The sequence below is a fragment of the Rhinoderma darwinii genome, chromosome 5 (genome assembly GCF_050947455.1).
Source record: "Rhinoderma darwinii isolate aRhiDar2 chromosome 5, aRhiDar2.hap1, whole genome shotgun sequence".
Lineage (NCBI taxonomy): Eukaryota > Metazoa > Chordata > Amphibia > Anura > Rhinodermatidae > Rhinoderma > Rhinoderma darwinii.
In genome coordinates, this window is record NC_134691.1 from 190,314,499 (window position 1) to 190,336,405 (window position 21,907).

At 42.1% G+C, this 21,907-nt stretch overlaps 1 protein-coding gene across 1 annotated transcript in view; it reads right to left on the reverse strand.

Moving 5' to 3' along the window:
• The window catches only part of ANKS6 (ankyrin repeat and sterile alpha motif domain containing 6), a 76,791-nt gene that overhangs the window by 42,522 nt on the left and 12,362 nt on the right, over window positions 1–21,907 (reverse strand). The window contains exons 2-5 of the mRNA XM_075826830.1: window positions 16,510–17,012; window positions 13,901–13,945; window positions 11,634–11,838; window positions 5,432–5,538 (exon numbers count right to left, since the gene is read on the reverse strand). Coding sequence (XP_075682945.1) covers window positions 5,432–5,538; window positions 11,634–11,838; window positions 13,901–13,945; window positions 16,510–17,012 — 860 coding nt within the window. The remainder of the gene's footprint in view (window positions 1–5,431; window positions 5,539–11,633; window positions 11,839–13,900; window positions 13,946–16,509; window positions 17,013–21,907) is intronic.

A 21,907-nucleotide genomic window follows, 5' to 3' on the forward strand; every position in this document is an offset into this window, starting at 1 on the left:
AACAGGGAGCTAGGATCCGTCAAGTGGGGGCCCGCTATTACTATGAGTGGGGCAACAAGGCGGGGAAGGCGTTGGCAAGGGCACTCCGGGAGCGGGGGGCGTCTTCCTTTATCCCATCTATTCGAAATCTAGCAGGCGACTTGTCGTTTAAGATGGAGGATATAGCGTCGGCCTTCTGTGAGTATTATGCCTCGCTTTATAATCTGCCCTCCCCCACTCAGGGCTAGGCCCCGCCCGAAACACCGCCCTCGTTATCAGAATACATGAGAGACACAGCGTTGCCTCAGTTGTCCACTGAAGAGGCGGTGGGCCTCGATTCTCCATTCTCCAGAGAGGAGATATTGCAGGTCATTAGAGCATTACCGGCAGGGAAGAGCCCGGGGCCCGATGAGTACACGGCGGGATTTTACAAATCCCTTGCGGAGGAATTGATGGAGCCGCTGCAAGAATCATTTAACTCGATATCGGATCAAGTGAAGTTCCCCGAATCCTTTTTACAGGCCCACATCACAGTGATACCGAAGGGGGGGTAGAGATACACAACACTGCGCGAATTATAGGCCAATCTCCCTCATTAACACGGACGCTAAGATGTACGCTAAGTTGATATCGAATAGATTAGCGGGGTTCCTTGGATCCCTGATTCACCTGGATCAAGTGGGTTTTATCCCACAGCGTGAAGCTAGAGACAATACGCTTAAGACCTTCTCGCTGCTCCAACATGTGACCAAGAACAGAGTACCCTGCATGCTGTTGTCGCTAGATGCGGAGAAGGCCTTTGACAGGGTGGATTGGGGGTTTCTGGAGGCGGCACTGAGTCAGATGGGAGTGGGTCGGCTAATGTTGACACGTATTATGGCCCTATATAATCATCCCCAGTCGCGGGTTAGAGTAAATGGGTCACTATCTGCTCCATTTAAGATTAGTAATGGGACTAGACAGGGCTGTCCACTGTCCCCTTTACTGTTTGCGGTGGTGATGGAACATCTTTTGGTGGCAGTTCGAAGCAACACGGACATACGGGGGGTGCAAGTTGGGGAGATGCAGTTTAAAGTATCGGCGTTTGCAGACGACTTATTGTTTTACATTACTTGCCCGCACATCACATTGCCGTCCCTGATGAAAGCCATTCGAATATACAGCTATTATAGTAACTATAAGATGAACATGTCTAAAAGTGAGGTCATGAATATATCTTTGTCAGGGGAGGATGCCCAACAGGTGCGTAGTAACTATCCCTTTGCATGGCGAACGGGCTCGTTGAAATATCTAGGAGTGTGGATACCTGTGGTCCATGCGGACTCTTACGCTCTTAATTTTTAGCTTATCCTCCAGACACTTAGAGCCGACTTAGACAAATGGGAGCCCAAGGAGTTTTCGTGGTTGGGGAGGATAAACGTGATAAAAATTAATATTCTGCCACGTTTAATGTATGTTTTTCAGACGGTCCCGTGTGTCTTGCCCAGGGTTTTTTTTCTGCAGCGAAACAAAGCATTGGCCAGGTTTGTTTGGAGGGGTAGACCACCGCGAATAGCGAGAGCTACTCTGTTCAAGAGCAAGCAGAGAGGGGGGTTAGGTCTACCTGACTGTCTGGCCTACTACTTTGCGGCGGTGAGTGCTAGGATCTTAGATTGGTTCCACCATGCGGAAGCTAAATTGTGGGTGGGGTTAGAAAACCTTCTGGCGCCGGTCCCTCTGGCTTAGGGGGAGGTATTTTAAGGAGAAGGAGAATGCTAGACTCCCTCTGGTGGCGGGACAGGTGGTGCTCACGTACAAACGATATCGCACTCTGGCTTTAGGGATTCCTCCAGATGGCCCATTAGTGGCGATTTCACATAATGGAGACTTCCCGCAGGGCCAACAGCCCACATTCTTGACCTATGCGTCCAGGCCTTCACCACTGACGTTTCACCATGTTTTGGCGAACCAGGGGTTGAAACCCTTTGAGGCACTTGTTCCGGAGCCAGAGAGATCAGCAGTGGGGCGTTGGGATTTTTTGCGGCTACAGCACTTTTATAACACCAATAGGGAGAGGCTCTCTCTAAACAGAGAACTAACGTCGATAGAACAGCTTTGTGTGGCAGCCTCCCCTCCAACACGGTCTATCTCCCTTCTTTATAAGTGTATGCAGGAGTTTCATCATGAGGGTTTAACTTCCTATGTGAAAGGGTGGGAGAGGGAGCTTACGTCGGCTCCAGCGGCGGCGGACTGGTCCAATGCTTTTACGTTGTGCCATAGTTTCTCTATCTTCTGCAAGGCTCAGGAAACAAACTACAAGATTCTGTCAAGATGGTATAGAGTCCCAACATTGCTCCATTCCTTTTATCCGTCGGTACCGGATGAATGTTGGCGTTGTGGTGGAGTAGGGGGCACGATGCTGCACATTTGGTGGGAGTGCCCGTTGATCCAGCCATTCTGGGCATCGGTGGTAGATCTGATACAAAAAATCACAGGTCAAGAGCTGCCCAACACTCCCGAGGTGTTGCTTCTGTCCATGTTCTCTGGAGCAATTAAAAAATACTCGAAAACTCTGATTAGTTATCTGGTGATTGCTGCCCGTACAGTGATCCCACAACTATGGAAAACCAATAGTGCACCAACGATCACAGAATGGTTTCGGGAGATCTTGTTGCTGCAGAGAATGGAAGAGGCAACACAAGCTCAGTGAGAGGCTCAGAGAGCGGGAAGATTGGTTTGGCAGGAGTGGCAGGAGTTTTGTGAAACAGATGAGTTTCTCCGCTATGCTTAGGACGGTTAGGACATAGCAGGGGAAGGGCTGACCTGATCCGTCTGCAGGTTGATAGTGAGATGTTGGGTCCTCTGGTTCTGTATGCTTTCCTTCTCCTCTATCCGATGTAGAATCACATGATGCACAATCACATGCTAGGGTATCTTCCCGTCTGCCGTGGTGCCCACTGTTCTGGATGCATAGTCAGGAACGGGGGTAAGTTAGCTAGGCCCGTAGTACCGGTCCATTGTATTAAATGCGTCTCTGCTGGTACAGAGGTCTGGGCAACATTATAGGGATGTGTGACATACATACTGAGGCACGCCCAGTATGGGATGCACTCTGCAGGTTATTGAAGAGGCATTATGTGAAATGGATGTATATATGTATGTTTTCTTTTCTCATCACTGTTCATTACTGACTTGTTATGATTATGTTGTGTGGAAAAATACCCAAAAATAAAGAATGTTAAATAAATTCCAAACCATTTTCTTACATTTTTTTAGTGACGCAGCTGTATGAGGGCTTGTTTTTGCGGGACGAGATGTTATTTTTAATGGCACCATTTTGCGGTTCATATTATTTATTGATTTTGCTTTCATTAATAAAGGGAAGACAAAAAAAAACAGAAAACCCAGCAATTCTGCTATTGGTTTTTTCTTGGTTTACCATGCGGTAAAATTAACATGTTAACTTTGTTCTACAGGTCGGTATGAATGCGGCAATACTAAATATGTTTAGTCTTTAAGTTTTTGTGAGATCCATAACTTTAATTTTTCTGCCAATGTAGCCGTATGAGGGTTTGTTTTTTGCAGGATGAGTTGTAGTTTTCATTGGTACCATTTTGGTGTACATAAAACTTATTGATGAACTTTTATTTAAAAAAATTGTGAGGGGAAAGGGAAAAAAAAGCACTTCTGCCAATGATTTTTGCACGTTTTCTTTACACCATGTGCTGTGCCGTATAACAAGTAAATTATATTTGTTCTATGGGTCGATAGGATTGCAGCGGTACCGAATAATGTAGGTTTCTTTTTTTTTTTTTTTTTTACAATAGCCCATCTTTTATGAAATCTAATAATTTTTGGCTTAATAGGCAGTCACTGATGGCAGAACGGGTACCTTTATTACGGAGTTCTCTCCAATTCCGGTAGTTGCGGCAGGAGCCTAGCTGTGTATAGCAGTCGTGCTCCTGCCGCTGATTTCATGGGTGCAGTGGTATTACCCAGGAGATCCGAGTGACTGATATAACCATCACGATGCGGGAACGAGCACCCACCCCCCTCGTGATGGATATATCGTCATTAAGGGCTTAAACACTGATCACAACTGTGCAGATTTCTGGTTACTGTCATGGAATCTGTAATGTTATTTTACTGCTTTTTATGGTAAAACACTCAATTACGTGACTTACATGGTTGAAACAGAAAAACAATCTATTTTACTTTGCTGCTTTTGCACATGTAGATCCAGAGCAATATATAAGGTAGCATCGCAGTAAGAGCAGCTTTAGGCTGGGTTCACACGACCTATTTTCAGGCGTAAACGAGGCGTAATATGCCTCGATTTATGCCTGAAAATACGGCTCCAATACGTTGGCAAACATCTGCCCATTCATTTGAATGGGTTTGCCGATGTACTGTGCCGACGACCTGTCATTTACGCGTCGTCGTTTGACAGCTGTCAAACGACGACGCGTAAATTGACTGCCTCGGCAAAGAAGTGCAGGACACTTCTTTGCAACGTAATTTGAGCCGTTTTTCATTGAATTCAATGAAGAGCAGCTCAAGATTACAAACGTCAAAGACGCCTCGCAAAATACGAGGAGGAGCATTTACGTCTGAAATGACGCAGCCGTTTTCTCCTGAAAACAGTATGTAATTTCAGACGTAAAAGCCAGCTAGCGTGTGCACATACCCTCATACTGGCTTTTAGTTGGTACAGTTTTTGATGTGTTTAAAGTCTTATAAAAGGGAAAAAAAAAAATCAGCCACATTTTTTTTTTTGTATACACTTAGTATTTTTTTGGTCTTAAAAAAAAAAGAACTGTACCAAGCTGCAGTGTGTGAATCTGAAGAGGTACTTGTCAATTGTCTCGTAGTGAACCTGTTATTACACTTGGAGACTTACACTGGGCGAATATCGGGCACACGATCGTTCATAGAACACTCGTTCCTGATAATTTCCCTGTCTAAACAGGGCAGCGATCAGCAGATGAACGAGCAAACGCTCGATCATCTGCTGATCGTATCTTTTAAAAAAGTGAAATATTATCGTTGTCGGCAGCACATCACCCTGTGTAAACAGAGAGACGCACTGCCTACATGATAATAATGTATGGGGACGGGCGATCAACAACCGCTTATCCCCATCCATAGCTCCATGTGACAGGAACAAACAAGCGCCGATCAACGATCAGCTCTATCTGATATAATGATAGATATTTGTCTTTCCTTCGATGTGGTTCCCCGCTAATGACTTTCAGCATTTGTAAAAGGTGCTGGTACAGGGGTGCTTCCCCCAACTTCAGTAAGTATAGGGTCAGTCAAGGTAATAAGAGGTGTATCTATCTTCTCATACAATAAATATTACATTACCCACAATTATAGATTTAACACCATAGAATTAGTATTTTTACTCCATGCCCCTTCCATAAACATGAAGCCGAAGTGATTAGACAGTAATATCATCCACTATCCAAACCTGGATCATTAAGCAGCATCACCAAGTCGAACGCTGTGTAGCCATTCTTTGCATGCAGGTTCACGTCAGCTCCTTGATTTAACAGGTAGATCACAATTTCTTTGTTTCTAAGCAAGATGATAAAAATATTGCACTTATTACGATGTCCATGTTTTAGTTTATGTTTTTCTCCAAAAGACAGTTAATAATTATTATGTATTCTTTTATTATTCTCATAGTCATTTTCTGACCAAATTGTATTCAAGCAGCAACTGATTTAACCCTTTCAGGACCAGACTCATTTTCGGTTTTATGCTTTTGTTTTTTCCTCCCTGCCTTCAAAAAGTCATAACCTTTTTATTTTTTAGTTGACACACTCATATGAGGGTTTAATTTTACGGGACAAATTGTACACTTTAATATTATGTGTGATGTACTGCGAAGCTGTAAAAAAAAAAAATTCCGAATGGGGTGGATTTGGAAAAAAAACAGCAGTTCCGCCATTTTCTAATGGATTTCATTTTTACGTTGTTCACTGTAAAAATGACATATTACCTTTATTCTGCGGGTGAGTACGATCACGGTGATACCAAATTTATATCATTTTTGTTATGTTTTAGTATCTTTAAAAAAATGTAAACATTTGAAAGAAAATTATTTGAATCTCCATATTGTGACCCTCGTAACTTTTTATATTTCTATGTACAGAGTTGTGTAAGGCGTCCTTTTGTACGTGGAAAGATGTAGTTTTTATTCATACCATTACGGGGAATGTCTGGCATTTCAATCACGTTTTATTACATTTTTTGTGTGGTTGAAGTGGCAAAAAAAAACCACAACTGTGATTTGGCCATTTTTTACTTTTTTCCCGCCACAGCGTTCACCGTCTTGGGAAAATATTTTTATATTTCGGGCATTTTCAGACGCGGGGATACCTAATATGTTTATTTTTATATGTGAACTAGGGAAAGGGGGGTGATTTATATGTTTTCTTTTTTAAAAATTTAAATGTTTTTATTACTATAGTTTAGTCCCTCTAGGGGGCTTGAGCCTGCGATCATTAGATCACTTATGCCATAGACTGCAATAAACAATATTGCAATCTATGGCAAAATTAGTGCATTGCTATGGAGACTGCCACAGGCAGGTCTCATTAGCAATCTTCCTATAGCAAGGCTGGGAGAATTCACAAGGCTCCCAGCTGCTATAGGAATACAACGGCTCCCGTGATCTGGCCATGGAAGAGTCGTTGACCGGCCCCGAAGTGAAAGAGGCAGTAAAAACACCTCAGATGCCGGTGGTCACATCGGAAACCGGCATCTGAGGGATTAAATACTTGCGACCAGAAATGTTTCGGATCGCAAACATTGCCACTGGGTCCCTGCTGTGCAACACAGCAGAGACCCGGCGGCTATGGAGCCCGCTCGGCTTCTGGGCAGGCGCCATTTTAAAAACCCTTTCCCGACTTAAAATAGGCATATTCGCAACGGGAAAGGGTTAATACAGAAATGGGCAGTCAACTAAAATGAGGATAGCCTTAATGCCTCCAATGAACTAATCCAAAAATGAAACAGAAGGCGTGGTTACATTGAAATTCCTTAATTGACAAGCTTAATTATGTCAGAGTAACAGAACAAATCACAAAACAATTAAAATGCTGATTATTCTGCATTCAGATGCCTTCCTTAGGCCTCATTCATATCCACATTGGAGGCTCCGATAGGGGCCTCTGTCGCAGATCCGGCTGGCATTACCGGAGACAATAGAGCAGAATGCTGTGCTTCAGTCTCCAGTGGAGCAGCGGACAACCCGACGGAAAGAGAATGTTCTTTACGGACGAGCCGCGACACCTCAATCATCCCATAGCAACGTGGGCCCGCTACATAGACAATATTTTTGTGTTATGGACGGAACATAGGGGTGACTGAGAAGTCTGTAAAAAACTTGAATCAGAATTGCATTGGTTTAAGGTTCACCTTTGAGTCCAGTCCAAATGCCATACCTTTCTTGGATGTGCTTATATCCAAGAACGATGAGGGAGGTTTGAAGATTACAGTTTATAAAAAACGTACATCCACAAACAGTCTTCTGAGATTAGTAGAGTGGTCACCCGGATCCTCTAAAACAAGGTATACCGAAGGGCCATTATCTCCGCCTCAGAAGAAACTGTTCAAGTGACCATGAGTTTAAAGAACGGGCGGGGGAATTCAGGACGAGATTCCTAGAAAGGGGCTATGCACCCAAGATATTAAAGGAAGCATATAGAAATGCACACACACAAAAAAGGGAGACACGTAGGAAAGAGTTGGTAAAACAACCTATTAGGTTAATAGGGACCTACGATAGGGCAAATCGAGAGGTCAATGACATCCTAAGAAAACATTGGGGTATTCTTCAGATGGACACGGACCTAAAAGAGGTATTATCCCCTTGTGCACAGGTGACTTATAGGAAAGGGAAGAGCGTAGGAAATAGGGTCACGCAAAGTCACATAAGAAATCCCTGTAGGGAAGGCCGTTGGCTAAGTAAAAAAATAAATGGTTGCTACAAATGTGGACACTGCAAAGCTTGTACAGTTGTACAAGCTGTGAAGTGTTTCTCAGGAGCCCATACAGGAGAAAGATACACGATCAAGGATTTTATAAATTGCAGCTCCAAGAACGTGGTGTATAAGATCACATGTCCATTCCCTATTAAATATATAGGCAAAACAACTAGAGAATGTGAAATGACAAACTCGGTCTACTATGGAAGAGTGGTCAAATGGCTTAATCTCCCCTGATGAATGCAGGGTGCGAGGAAACGGGAGAATAACTTTTGAAAAGTGGTTCCCTAGTCCCCTGGTCTACTATATTAGGAGCACCTCACAACATGACCGGTAGGGGGGTTGATCCCCCCGATATAAGCTCTATTATTATATATGCAAAACAATATGTGGGACGAGAACTATACATATACTAGAAGTGGAAAGTTAACTCTTTAATAAATTGGATTACTTTGATTGTGGCTAACCTCTTTGCATATTTTACAATGTCTGGAGGATATACGGATTTGTATCATTGAATATTTTCTGTGACAAGGGAATATTGCAATATTCGTTGAATCAAAAGTCCTTTATGTGTAAACAATGTATAACACATTTTTAAGAATTATTTATAGTAAAAGTCTTAAAATACTCCAGTCCTACTCCAGTGGATAATTTTTTGACAAATTGTGGATGATATCTCTCGGATTAATCCTTGCAGTGAGGGATTGTAATCTTCACTATTTCTATACTGTTACATTTTAAACCGTCAGATCATTTATTTTCTATCAAATTAACATCCGTTAAAAAAAAAAAAAATCAGTAAGTCGGGGGTCACAACTTGAGCGAATATATTTGGCAGCCTGCAGTGGTCATGTCACCATATGCAGTATGTGACCGCCGATTGTCAAATGCTCACATGCCATTACAGATGGACGGTGTGGATCCGCTGCACCACTTGCTATTCACCTCCATGCTTAGATTGGTGCAATTTTCCAACTTATTGTCAACACATACGTAGAAAAGAATCCAAGGTAACGGAAATCTTGATATAAGGTTAGCGTTTCTTTAACCTGCAGACAGTTTTGGTTTTTTCATTATGTACGGAAAAACTTTAAAAAAAAAATAAAAATTGTGGGGTGGAATGGAAAAAAAAAAACAGCAATTATATTTTAGGTTTTGATTTTACGGCATTCATCCTGCGGTAAAAATGACATAACTTTATTCTGTGGGTCAGTACAAGTATGGCAATATTTAATGGAAATAGTTTTTTTTTTTATGTTATGCTACTTTTACAAAATGAAAACCATTTGTATGGCTCATATGGCTACGTAAATAGAAATGTTGTAATATTATGGCTCTTGTAGCGCATAATTTAAAAAAACAAAAAACGATATGTCCTCAAGGCCCAAAATAGATGCGAAAGGGATTTTCCAGCGACACAAAATTATATTCCAATTGACAGAACATTAAAAATGATAACATTTCATAAACTACCTCTATTACAAGTTGTGTAGTTTCAATTTTTCTGGGGTTTGGCCTGCATGCCCCTCACAATACAAGCTGGCCCCCTTGCTGCGTCTTTTCACCAGTGCTGCATCCCTCATAATCACGTGACCGCAGCTCATTTGGCCTTCCCATTTATAGGGCATTCCCTATAAAAGAAGCGATCCTGGACAAGCGCCTGAACTTCGGCCAGTTAAAAAAAAAATATGATCTGGAGCTGTGGGGTGCCTGTTGTTACTATAGAGCAGTGTACATAGGATCTATGCGGTGGGGTGACAGAGAGACTGAGGGTGAACATCGTGACACTGCACTATGCAGGGAGAGCAATACGGAAGGTGGGAAGGAGAAAGGACAATAATGCACCGCAAATAATGACAGGATTTGTAGTTTTCTGGGGGGTGCGCTCAGCTTCAAGTCCGCCCCAGGAATAGAAGTTGGAGCGCTTTGCAGATCCAGACAGGGGGCACAGAGGATAATGAATAAAACATGAAAAGTGAATTCCATAACCTTGGAGGCTTAAAGAGGCTCTGTCACCAGATTTTGCAACCCCTATCTGCTATTGCAGCAGATAGGCGCTGCAATGTAGATTACAGTAACGTTTTTATTTTAAAAAAACGAGCATTTTTGGCCAAGTTATGACCATTTTTGTATTTATGCAAATGAGGCTTTCTAAAGTACAACTGGGCGTGTTTAAAGTAAAAGTCCAAGTGGGCGTGTATTATGTGCGTTCCACGGGGCGTTTTTACTTCTTTTACTAGCTGGGCGTTGTGTATAGAAGTATCATCCACTTCTCTTCAGAACGCCCAGCTTCTGGCAGATCACGCTGTGACGTCACTTCCTGCCCCAGGTCCTGCATCGTGTCGGCGCTTGCAGGTAAGTCGATGTAGCTACTTACCTGCAAACGCTGATGCTGCTGCAGAATCAACTGTAGCCTCTGGTGCCGATGTGGCCGACACGATGCAGGACCTGGGGCAGGAAGTGAGTGACGTCACAGCGTGATCTCTCGAGAACACGGCTGTGTCTGTGCACTGCCAGAAGCTGGGTGTTCTGAAGAGAAGTGGATGATACTTCTATTCACAACGCCCAGCTAGTAAAAGAAGTAAACACGCCCCGATGTACGCACATAATACACACCCAGTTGTACTTTAGAAAGCCTCATTTACATAAATATAAAAACGGTCATAACTTGGCCAAAAATGCTCGTTTTTAAAAAAAAAAAAACGTTACTCTTATCTCCATTGCAGCGCCAATCTGCTGCAATAGGAGATAGGGGTTGCAAAATCTGGTGACAGAGCCTCTTTAAGTTGTTTTTTTGTTTGTTGGGGGAGGGGGTTTGGCTGTCGTCTGCCACTGTATGGTCTTATGTCACAGCCATTTGTTAAACGTATACTTCATGATACGTTTTTCAATAGCTTTTCATGACGTATCCGTTAAACTATGTCTATGCGCGACGGATCCCACGGCTGGGCATCTATCAAAGCCTGCTTTTAAAGGGGTTTTCCAGCCAGTAAAAATTGATGTCCTATCCTCAGGATAGGCCATCAATAGCTGATTGGGCAGAGTCCGACTCCCGGGATTTTCTTCATTTCTACTTGCTCACTGTGAATTGTCCACACACATGTAGTGGCGATTCACAGGTATTGCAGCCTTTTCTCCAACTGCAATACCTGTGAAGTGCCGCTACATCCATGTCGACGATTCACAGTGAGCAAGTAGAAATAAAGGGGGAAGCAGTGCTCGTACGGACCCCCACCCACCAGCTATTGATGGCCTATCCGGAGGATAGGCCATACATTTTTAGGGACTGGACAACGCCTTTAACTTTTACATTGGGAGCATTTCCTGGCGTATACGCTAAACATAGTGAAAATACTGGGATGTTAAGGGGGCTTTAGGTGCAAAGGTCCATGAAGACGCCTATGAGTGTAAAGTACTTGGTGGCATTTTCAGAATGTACCAGGTGTCTAATTTCAGAAAATATTTAGGAGGGGGGGTATAATTTAGGTTTTATTTGTATATGTCAAAAGTGTAACAAAATGGCTAAGGAAGAGTACACATACAGTAACCCTATTTCCAGCACTACTTGTATCTTCACACCATAATTCACAAAAAGTCATGTAAATTGCGTAGTTACAGTAAAAAAACAGAACAATTGAATGTGCACCTCTCCATTCTTTAATCTGCTGAACTTACCCGTGGTAGGTGGCTTGCATGAGAGCTGTCCAGGCATGGACACTGTCCTGCTTGTTTATATCGGCCTTCTTATCAACCAGCAGTTGTACCAGTTCCGGTTTGCCAGTAACTGCAGCGATCATTAGTGGAGATGCCCCGTCTGAATTCACAGCGTTGACCTGACTGGGATCCTCATCTACAATCTCTTTAACCAGTGACAGATTCCCTAGAAGAAACAGTGAGAATGTTAAATGTATTTTTATTAAATTATAATGTAACACGAAGATGAGAAACCAATCAGATTTCATGCCAAGTCATGGAATATTCTTATTGAAACGCTTTATATTAAGGATGAGCTTCCACAACTGTAAATCATTTTTTATTCATGGTGAATTTCCTTATCCATGATGTCCTCATCCTTATGTCTGGGAGAAAGACCTCATAATGACATACAAGACTGAGAAGAATTTCAAGTTCTCCACCGTTACCCTGAGAAACGCTTACTAACCTGCAAGGTCAGTGAATGGGACAAAGCCTGTCGTAAAACAGCCTGCGTCGGGTATCAGATTTGTAAAACATTGGCAGGGCACATGAAGCTGCTGAACGTACTTCTAACTCCCACTCCACATAAAAGTGTTCTAATAATTTTTAGATATTGGGGAATTTCTAGTTTAAAGGGGTTTTCCCCCAAACACAGTTCCTTTTCAAATTGAAGCTGGCCCAGCGATCAGAGGGTTTAGCTTCAGAAAGCAGCAGCAAGCCTTACATTTCTACTGCAGAGACCTCTACAGGGGAAATGTGGGATTACACTCTACTCCCATTTATAGAGGGGTATTCCGAGTGAGGGACCCCCCTCTATAACATCCATATACCCTAATATGCCACTCCCTAATACACAACACAACAGTAGATTCACAGACCGGTTTTGCACCAGGACAAATATCCCATTTTGGAATTATTTGTAAAGTCATTCATTCTTATTTTGGGATTATCTGCTGTCATTTTGTGGAGAGTTTAAAATATATTACAGAGAATACGCAGAAGTTTTTATTTACTACTTTCTTTTCTTACTGGCCTATAGTATATTTCATGAGTGCTGACGATTTATTGTACATTTATATATCTTTTATTTTCAGTAAAACTAAACTAAAACACAAATATTAGTTTTGATCCGGGATTAGGAGTAGAAAGATTAGAGCATTAAATTAACCTAGATGATTCATAATCCTGTTTTTTTTTACATAGTTTCTCTAGTTTCGTTTTTAAGGGATATTACAGAACTCCATCATAAAAGAGAAAGCTTTTACAGAATAGATACATAAAGGGATTTCCCCATAAAAGTGTTTTATGAGAAGTTATACAACACTGATCGGTGAGGCTCCGACCACCAGGACCCCCACAGTATCCAGTATCCACTGGTGTAATAACAGTGTATTCTCTGCATTGAAATTCACAAGTGTCAATTTATTGTAGAAATTTCTGTGGCTGTCCCAATCATGTGAATGAGCATGGCAGAAATCCATGATTATGTTACAGAAACAATCTATTCAGGTGCATGGAACAAAATTTTCAGTTGCAGAATTTTCTGCAACAAATCTGCTGCATGTGAATATACCCTTAGAGAAAGTGTTTACCATAAATCATAAAATAAGGAATCCTGAAAATAGGACAATACCAACCATTAGTGGATAAGAGTCCAAGCATTAAAGGGGCTGTCCACTGCCGGACAATTGATGACCTATCCACTGGATAGGTCATCAGTAAATAATTGGTACTGATCAGCTGCTTCGGTGGCCTGCGGGCACCAGATGTTATGGCACATTATGCAATGTACGGAGCCAGAAGCAGTTGGCTCCGTACATATCATAGCGGCCGTGCTGCCGAACTACAGCACTGCTCTTATTCACTTGAATGGGAGCAGAGCTGCAGTACGGCCAGTATTCCATGATTGGAGCCATCTGCTTCCGGCATGGACATCGGTGCCCGGTGGCAGACAGAGCAGCTTAACGGTGCAGGGTCCGGGTGTCGGACCCCCACAGATCATGTACTGATGACATATCTGTTGGATAGGTCATCAGATGTCTGGTAGTGTACAAAGCCATTATAATGATACTCGAAAAAAATCTGACAGTGGCTCCCTCCCAAGCAAACTGGGTTTCTTTTTTGCTTTGAATATATTATAGGATGGACCTTGACAGGGGTAACACCTTTGCTATAAAGTTTCACAAAAACTAAGGTACAACAACAACAAAATTCACAACAATTTGTATAGTAAATTCATAACATACCCATTTTCACAGCATGGAAAATGTCTGGTCGCCTCTTTTCTTCATCTGTATTATATAAAATAGAAAAATAGAATAACCTAATCAGATTACTCCAGATAAAGTTGAACTTTATTACGTTCCACCAGGTTTCTAGTGCTCTTTGATGGATAGTACGTCGTAGTCTGCTGAGCCATTCTGCAAGGTAAAAAAATTTAAAAACAGGCCCAAACCAGATGGACCCATTATAAGTCAATGAAATCTTTTACAAAACAGATCAGTCATATTCATTATAAATCCTGTATTCACGTAGGGCATGACATAGGAACGGATCCCAGCACCCAGTATTATGCACTGTAGACATTATCAGAACCGTTAACCTGCATGTTCAGTAAAGCTTTCGAGGAATATAGGCGGCAAAGTAATGTATGAAATACAGGACAGACAACGGGGAAGATTTATCAGAACTAGTGCAGGGAAAAGCCAAGCATTTGGTCATAGCAACCATATTTACAATATGGAAAATTAAAGCAGGACAATAGTTGGCCGATATTGTACATGATGTGATCGACTCTGTAATGTAGATTACAGCAGTGTTTTTTATTTAGAAAAACTATCATTTTTGACGGAGTTATGGCCTATATTAGCTTTATGCTAATGAGTTTCTCAATGGACAACTGGGCGTGTTTTACCAAGTGGGCGTTGTACAGAGGAGTGTATGACGCTGACCAATCAGCGTCATACACTTCTCTCCATTCATTTACACAGCAGTAGCGATATAGCTATATCACTATGTGCAGTCACATAAACACACTATAACGTTACTGCAGTGTCCGGACAATGAATATACATTACCTCCAGCCAGGGCGTGATATCTATTCAGAATCCTGACCACTTCTCTGCACTTCACTGTGATTTACAGCACAGCGAGATCTCGCTGTAAATGACAGTTTACAGCGTAATCTCGCGAGACTATGTCTGCTGTGTTGTAAATCACAGAGAAGTGACAGGAGTCTGAATACACATCCCGTCCTGGCTGGAGGTAATGTATATTCATTGTCCGGACACTGCAGTAACGTTATAGTGTGTTTATGTGGCTGCACATAGCGATATAGCTATTGCTGTGTAAATGAATGGAGAGAAGTGTATGACGCTGATCGGTCACGGATTGGTCAGCGTCATACACTCCTCTGTACAACACCCCCTTGGCCATATAGTAAAACACGCCCAGTTGTCCATTGAGAAACTCATTAGCATAAAGCTAATATAGGTCATAACTCCATCAAAAATGATCGTTTTTCTAAATAAAAACCACTGCTGTAATCTACATTACAGCACCGATCACATCATGTACAATATAGGCCACTTATAATGTGGTGACAGAGTCTCTTTAAAGGCACGGCATGTTAGACACATATTTATTTTTTATGCCACTACATGGCTGCCGTACAAGTATACTAGTATTTTACACCCAAGAAATGGCGCATATGTAATAATTTTGACGCATTTTTTTACTTCTCTTAGGCACACCTCTTTTTTTCTAGTCTTCAAGAGTGTCTAAACACATAATAAATGGACTAATTTTTGGTTGAATTTTGTTTAGTAAATCTCCCTCACGGAGGCCCAGTTCCCACTTACAGGTGCCCACAGGAGAAGAGGAGTTTCGGAAATATTTATACTTCAGATCCATTCCTTGTTTTGGGTTAAAAAAATGCAAGGTGCAAATCGGACCTATCAGGGATTGTCCCCCCTTTGCACAATCCCTACTCGTTAGAAGGGTCCCTTGACAAGCTGGTCACAAAGTGTCCCCCTTAGGGCCTGTTCACATCAGCATTGGGTTTCCGTTCTGGGGTTCCGTCGGAGGTTTCCGTCAGGTGAACCCCGCAACGGAAAGTAAAATTGAAACCACAGCTTCCGTTTTCGTCACCATTGATCTCAATGGTGACAGAAACATTGCTAATGGTTTCCGTTCGTCACCATTCCGGCAAGTTTCTGTTTTAATGACGGAATTAATAGCGCAGTCGACTGTGGGGAAACCTGGCAGCACCACCACAGGGGGAATTAATCATGACACTGTGCCAATTCAAATCACCTGTGTAATGCAGGTCAGGTCCTCCAGAGTAAGAGACACCCTCCCCTCTGCCCAAAAGAAGAGGATCCTGAACAATAGACCCCTTCTATTAACCCAGAATAACATACATGAAAATGGGTTTTCTAAACTAGGCAACCCCTTTAATGAAGTCCCCCCTAAATGGACTATTTGAAAAATTTGCTTAATAAAAGGAGTAAACAAAAGACAGGATTATGAGTACTGCCAAGCCTCATCTGCCATTCATTTAAAGTTAAATTGGCCTTGAAGATTCTAATAATATAAAAAACTGCTTGCTGTGGACACGCGGTCTGAAAATCCCATATGAAAAGCAGTAGAAATCAAATCGGTCAGAAATCATTCCATTGTTCTGTTCAAAGATAGACTCGCCATTCCCCATTAAACTGCAATCCAAAACTAGGATATGCCATTGTATTCTGAACTATATAAAAGTGCTAAAAATATTGTGGTTGAAAACGTAGTAGGAAAAAATAGAACACAAATAAATATGCAGATAAAAAGAGAGGAAGAGTTTGCCCCGTACCGGTTTTAGGTCGAATTGTGGTTATAGAATCCAGATAATCTTTCATGTCTTTGTGTTTGAAGCTCAGGGCAATTTCAAAAGGTGTTTTATCCAAACCGTTTACTTGATCCGGATCAGCACCCCTATCCACCAGCTGCTGGGCCACACTCACACGTCCATGAAGGGCTGCCAACATCAATGGACTCCAACCTGTCTTTACACGATAATTCACATCAGCTCCCCAGTCCAATAACAAACGTACCACTGCCTCATGAGCATGCTGGGTAGACGACATTAGGGCTGTAATCTCCGGCATATCCTCTCTGTGGCCTTTGCTACTCACTATGTTGACATCGAAATGGTCATAATTGTCCACAAAAGCTCCACTCTCAAGAAGAAGCTTGACCACGCTTGCATGACCTCCTCTTGATGCCACGGTCAGGATACTTGCTCCTAGTCGATTCTGGGCATTGACATCTGCACCATTCTCCAGTAGTATAAGTGCAACATTTAAATGTCCAGACCTGAAGTGGAAAGTAAAGATATGAAAATATTTAATAACATTAGTCATAAGGGTTTGTAACAATGTAGAAGTGTAGGGAAAGAGAGAGAGATCAGTGCTCTTGATGTGTTTAGCTCAATTACCTGGACTGATACAATGTAATAAACTCTCAGCTGTGTGAGAAGGACTAGGTTTCAGAATCTGGATATAAATCAAAATGTAAAAATTAATTTAAATATTATTTAAAGTGTTATTCTTAAAAGATAGCCCAGTTGCAATCAACGGTTATCCTTAGATGTGTAAAACATACACTATATGAATAAAAGTATTTTATGACATCCCATTCTAAATCCATAGGCATTATTATCGAGTTTGTCCTCCCTTTGCAGTCAGCCCTGGGGACCTACAAAGGACCCCAGGGCTGTCTGTGCAGTTTGCCTGCTGTTCGGGCACACTGTGTGCTGCCCTAACAGCAGCCTGTGTCATAGTGACACAGTATGATGTATTAGCATACTGGACTATGCTAATACAATACAAGTAAAAAATAAAGTTATCCCTTAATGGGGTTAAAAAAAAATAAAAAAAAATCATTTTGCATAAAACATATTTTATTGCCCCTACCCTAAATAAAACAAAAAACCCTACACATATTATGTATATCTAAACGACCATAATAACCTTAAGAATTAATCTAACGGGTTATTTAGCGTGAAACATGAACAGGATAAAAAAATAAACAAGAAAAACTATGCCAAAAATCGCTTTTTCTTATATTCACGCAGTAAAAAAGAAATAAAAATCTACCTCCAAACTATGAAAAAAAATAATACAATTCTCCTGCATAAAACAAGGCCCCATACGGCCACGTCAATAAAAAAATAAAAACGTTATGGCTGCTAAAATGCAGAGAGGTAAAAACTGAAAAATGAAGCTAGTGAAAAACAATCCTATAGCATTATCCCTCCTCTACAGTTGGCACAATGAAGTCAGGCAGGAAACGTTCTCCTGGCATTTTCAGAGTCCACTGGCGACGTGCTTTATACCACTCCATCCGACGCTTGGCATTGTGGCTGGAGATGTACGGCTGGCATGTAGCTGTGCGGCCACGGAAATCCATGCCATGAAGCTCTGTAGAATGACCCATTTTTCGACAAATGTTTATAAAGGCAGATTGCATGGCAGGTGCTAGATTTTATACACCTGTGACAATGGTACTGAATGAAACACCTGAATTCAATGATTAACCCCTTCCCGACATAGTATACGACATGGAAAGCCAGTGCTTCCCGCAAAATGTCGTATACATACGACAACTCTTGGCACCGGCTCAGAAGCGGAGTCGGTGCCATCATCCCCGGATGTCAGCTGTATCTGACAGCTGACATCCTGCTGTAACGGCGGGGACCGAAGATAGCTTAGATCCCCGCCATTAACCCCTTAAATGCAGCCGTCAAAACCGATCGCTACATTTAAGGAGTTTGCAGCTCATCGACACCCCAGCAATTAAATCGCCGGGGTGTCGGTGGCTGCAATAGCAACCGGAGGCCTAATACTGGCCTCCCGGTGTGCCTAGCACAGAAAACTTCCAGCCACCGCCCGGAGACGGGGCCTGAAAGTCTTTCATAGCCGCTGGCAAGATGGCGCCGGCTCAGGAGATGAGCCGGCGTCATCAGCGGTGGATATCAGCTGTATGTTACAGCTGACATCCACCTGTAACGGCAGGAACCGGAGCTCGCTCCGATCCCAGCCATTAACCCCTCAGTAGGGATGCACGATGCATCGAAACTTCGATACTGTTTCGATACTCTGCATCCCTAAACGGTTCGATACCGTTATTTCATGTATTTCGATACTAAGCTGTGCGGCCGCACAGCTCAGTATAGTAATACATGAATGTATATGAAAGCGGGGCTGCGGCTGTGTAATGCAGTCATTACCCCGCTCCTGAGTCCTGACATGTGCGGGCCGTCAGGATGATTTGATGCGGCCGGCGCTGCACTAATGAGCGGCGGCACTGAAGACAGAACATGGCGGACGCTCTGCAAAACACCCTCCTGTTCTGTCCTCAGTGCCTGCGCCGCCGCTTATTATAGAGCAGCGCCGGCCGCATCACCTCATGCTGACCGCGAGCGCACTTCCTGTCAGGAGCAGGGCAATGGCTGTATTACACAGCCGCAGCCCCGCTGGCGGAGATCAGAGAAACCTCTCATCTCCGCCGCTACTCCCCTGAATGCAGCAATCAAAGCTGACTGCAGCATTCAAGAGGAAATGAGAAGCGGGGATGCCCCTGGATCGCATCACAGAAATTCCCTGTGACACGATTGAGGGACATACCATATATGGGCAGACAGCCCAGGGTCCATTGAAAGACCCCAGGGCTGTCCTACCATATTTCCTGTTGTTCGGGCATACTTATGTCCTAACAACTGCCTGTGTACAATCCGTACATAGGCTAATGTACTGGCATATAGATATATGCCAGTACATTAAAGTTTAAAAATAAAGTAAAAACATAAAGTAATATTAAATAAAAAAAATACACATACACCTTATTTACAATAAACATTAAAATAAGTCTCAATACATAAAATATTCACATATTGGGTATTGGCGCGGCCGTAATAACCTGCACAACAATTTTTTTTGCATCATTTATGATGTGTACGCTGTAAAAAAATAAAATAAAAACTGCTTTCTATCACTTATTGTGGGGCACGAGGTGTGATGAATTTAACCTCCATGTACCGCACATTAATAGTATTTAACCCCATCATGTACCTCACACATTAACCCATTATGACTGAAAAACATGATAAGACTAATTACTATTAATGTGAGGCACATGGAGGTTAAATTCATCACACCACGCGCCTCACATCAGAAAACGGAAGAACTTTTTTTTTTATTACTGTTGGCAAAGTATCGAATTGGTATCAAAATCGCAATACTACACAAAGTATCGGTATCGAAGTCCAAATTCTGGTATCGTGACATCCCTACCCCTCAAATTGCAGCGATTGGATGCGATTTATGAATCTTTGTGGTTGCTAGCAGATCGGCAGAAGTGCCCTGCAATCGCACGACTGCCGACTGCTATTATGACAGCAGGAGACCTAACAATGGCCTCCTGTTTGCCATTACGGAAGCCGATTAGGCCCCGCTCGGAGGCGAAGCCTAATCGGCTTGAAGTTAGTGAATGACTGACAGATCTAATACATTGCACTACGTATGTAGTGCAATGTATTAGAAAAAAAAATCTGACAGTTGGATCTTCAAGTCCCCTAGTGGGACTAAAGTAAAGTGTAAAAAAAATGTGAAAAAAAAGTTGTCAAAAATATAATAAAAGTTTTAAGTAATAAAATAAAATAAAACCCCATCGCCCTTTTTCCCTTATCAAGTCCTTTATTATTGAAAAAAATAAATGAACCATACATATTTGGCATCGCCGCGACCGTAACGGCCTAAACGATAAAAATATTATGTTATTTATTCCACGCGGTGAACGGCATAAAAAATTAATGCCAGAATTTCTGTTTTTTGGTCACTTTGCCCTACAAAAATTGAAATAAAAAGTGATCAAAAAGTCGCATGTATCCAAAAATGGTGCCTATAAAAACTATAGCTCGTCTCGCAAAAAACAAGCCCTCATACAGCTCCGTTGACGAAAAAATTAAAAAAGTTACGGCTCTTACAACTTGGCGACAGAAAAAATACATTCTTTTTACAAAAGTAATTTTATTGGGCAAAAAGTTGTAAAACATAAAAAAAGTGTTAGACATTAGGTATCGCCGGAATCGTACTTACCGCAGAATAAAGTTAACATGTAACCTATAACGCATGGTGAACGCTGTATAAAAAAAACCCCTAAAAAACTATGGCAGAATTGCAATTTTTGGTCACCTTGCCTCTCAAAAAATAGGATAAAAAGTGATCAAAAAGTCACATGTACTCCAAAATGGTACCAATAATAACTACAGCTCGTCCCGCAAAAAAACAGCCCTCATACCACTACGTCTATGAAAAAATAAAATCAGTTAAGGCTTCCATAAGTCAGGAAATAAAAAATATGCAGTTGTGCAGATCAGAGGGGAACATTTCGTCTGTTTCAAGAGGCGATTTATCGGGGCCCTAAAATTAGGGAACCAGGAAGGGGGGGCCCACACATATCTGCTAGAAGCGAGGGTGCCCGTATTATACCAGGAGAACACTTCCTAGCAAAATTCCCCAAACTGCAAAGGTGCAGAGTGTGGACCAAAAGGGGGATAAGTAAAGACACCGTTTATCAGTGCGACACCGGCCTGTGCAGAAAGGATTGCTCCACAGCCTAACAAATATCTATGGATTATTTTATTGTTTACCCCATTATTATACCCCCTGACTATGCCCCTGATGTACTCAGCCCAGTTTACATATGCCTCACATATGCCTCCCCTCTGAGCCCTACAGTGTGCCCAAACAGCAGTTTACTTCCACATATATGGCACCGCCATAGCCTGGAGAACCCTTTTAACAATTTTTGGGATGTGTGTCTCCAGTGGCATAAGCTGGGCACGACATACTTGCCACTGAATTGGCAATTCTGGGGAAAAAATGTTAATTTTTACTTTGCACCATACGCAGCACATTTATTCATGGAAAAGACCTGTGGGGTGAAAATGTTCACTACACACTTTAATAAATGCCTTGAGGGGTGTAGTTTCTAAAATGGGGTCACTTCTGGGGGGTTTCTTTTATTATTTCCCATTTGAGCCTCTGCAATTGTGAACCAATTCTGTGTAAATCGCCAAATTAAGCCTTAATTTCGCATATTAGTCTCTCACTCCTGAGCCCTGTCAAATGTCCAGGCAAAAGATTAGGGCCACATGTATGATTCTAAAACCGGGAAACACAGCATAATCATTAGAGAGCTGTCTTGTT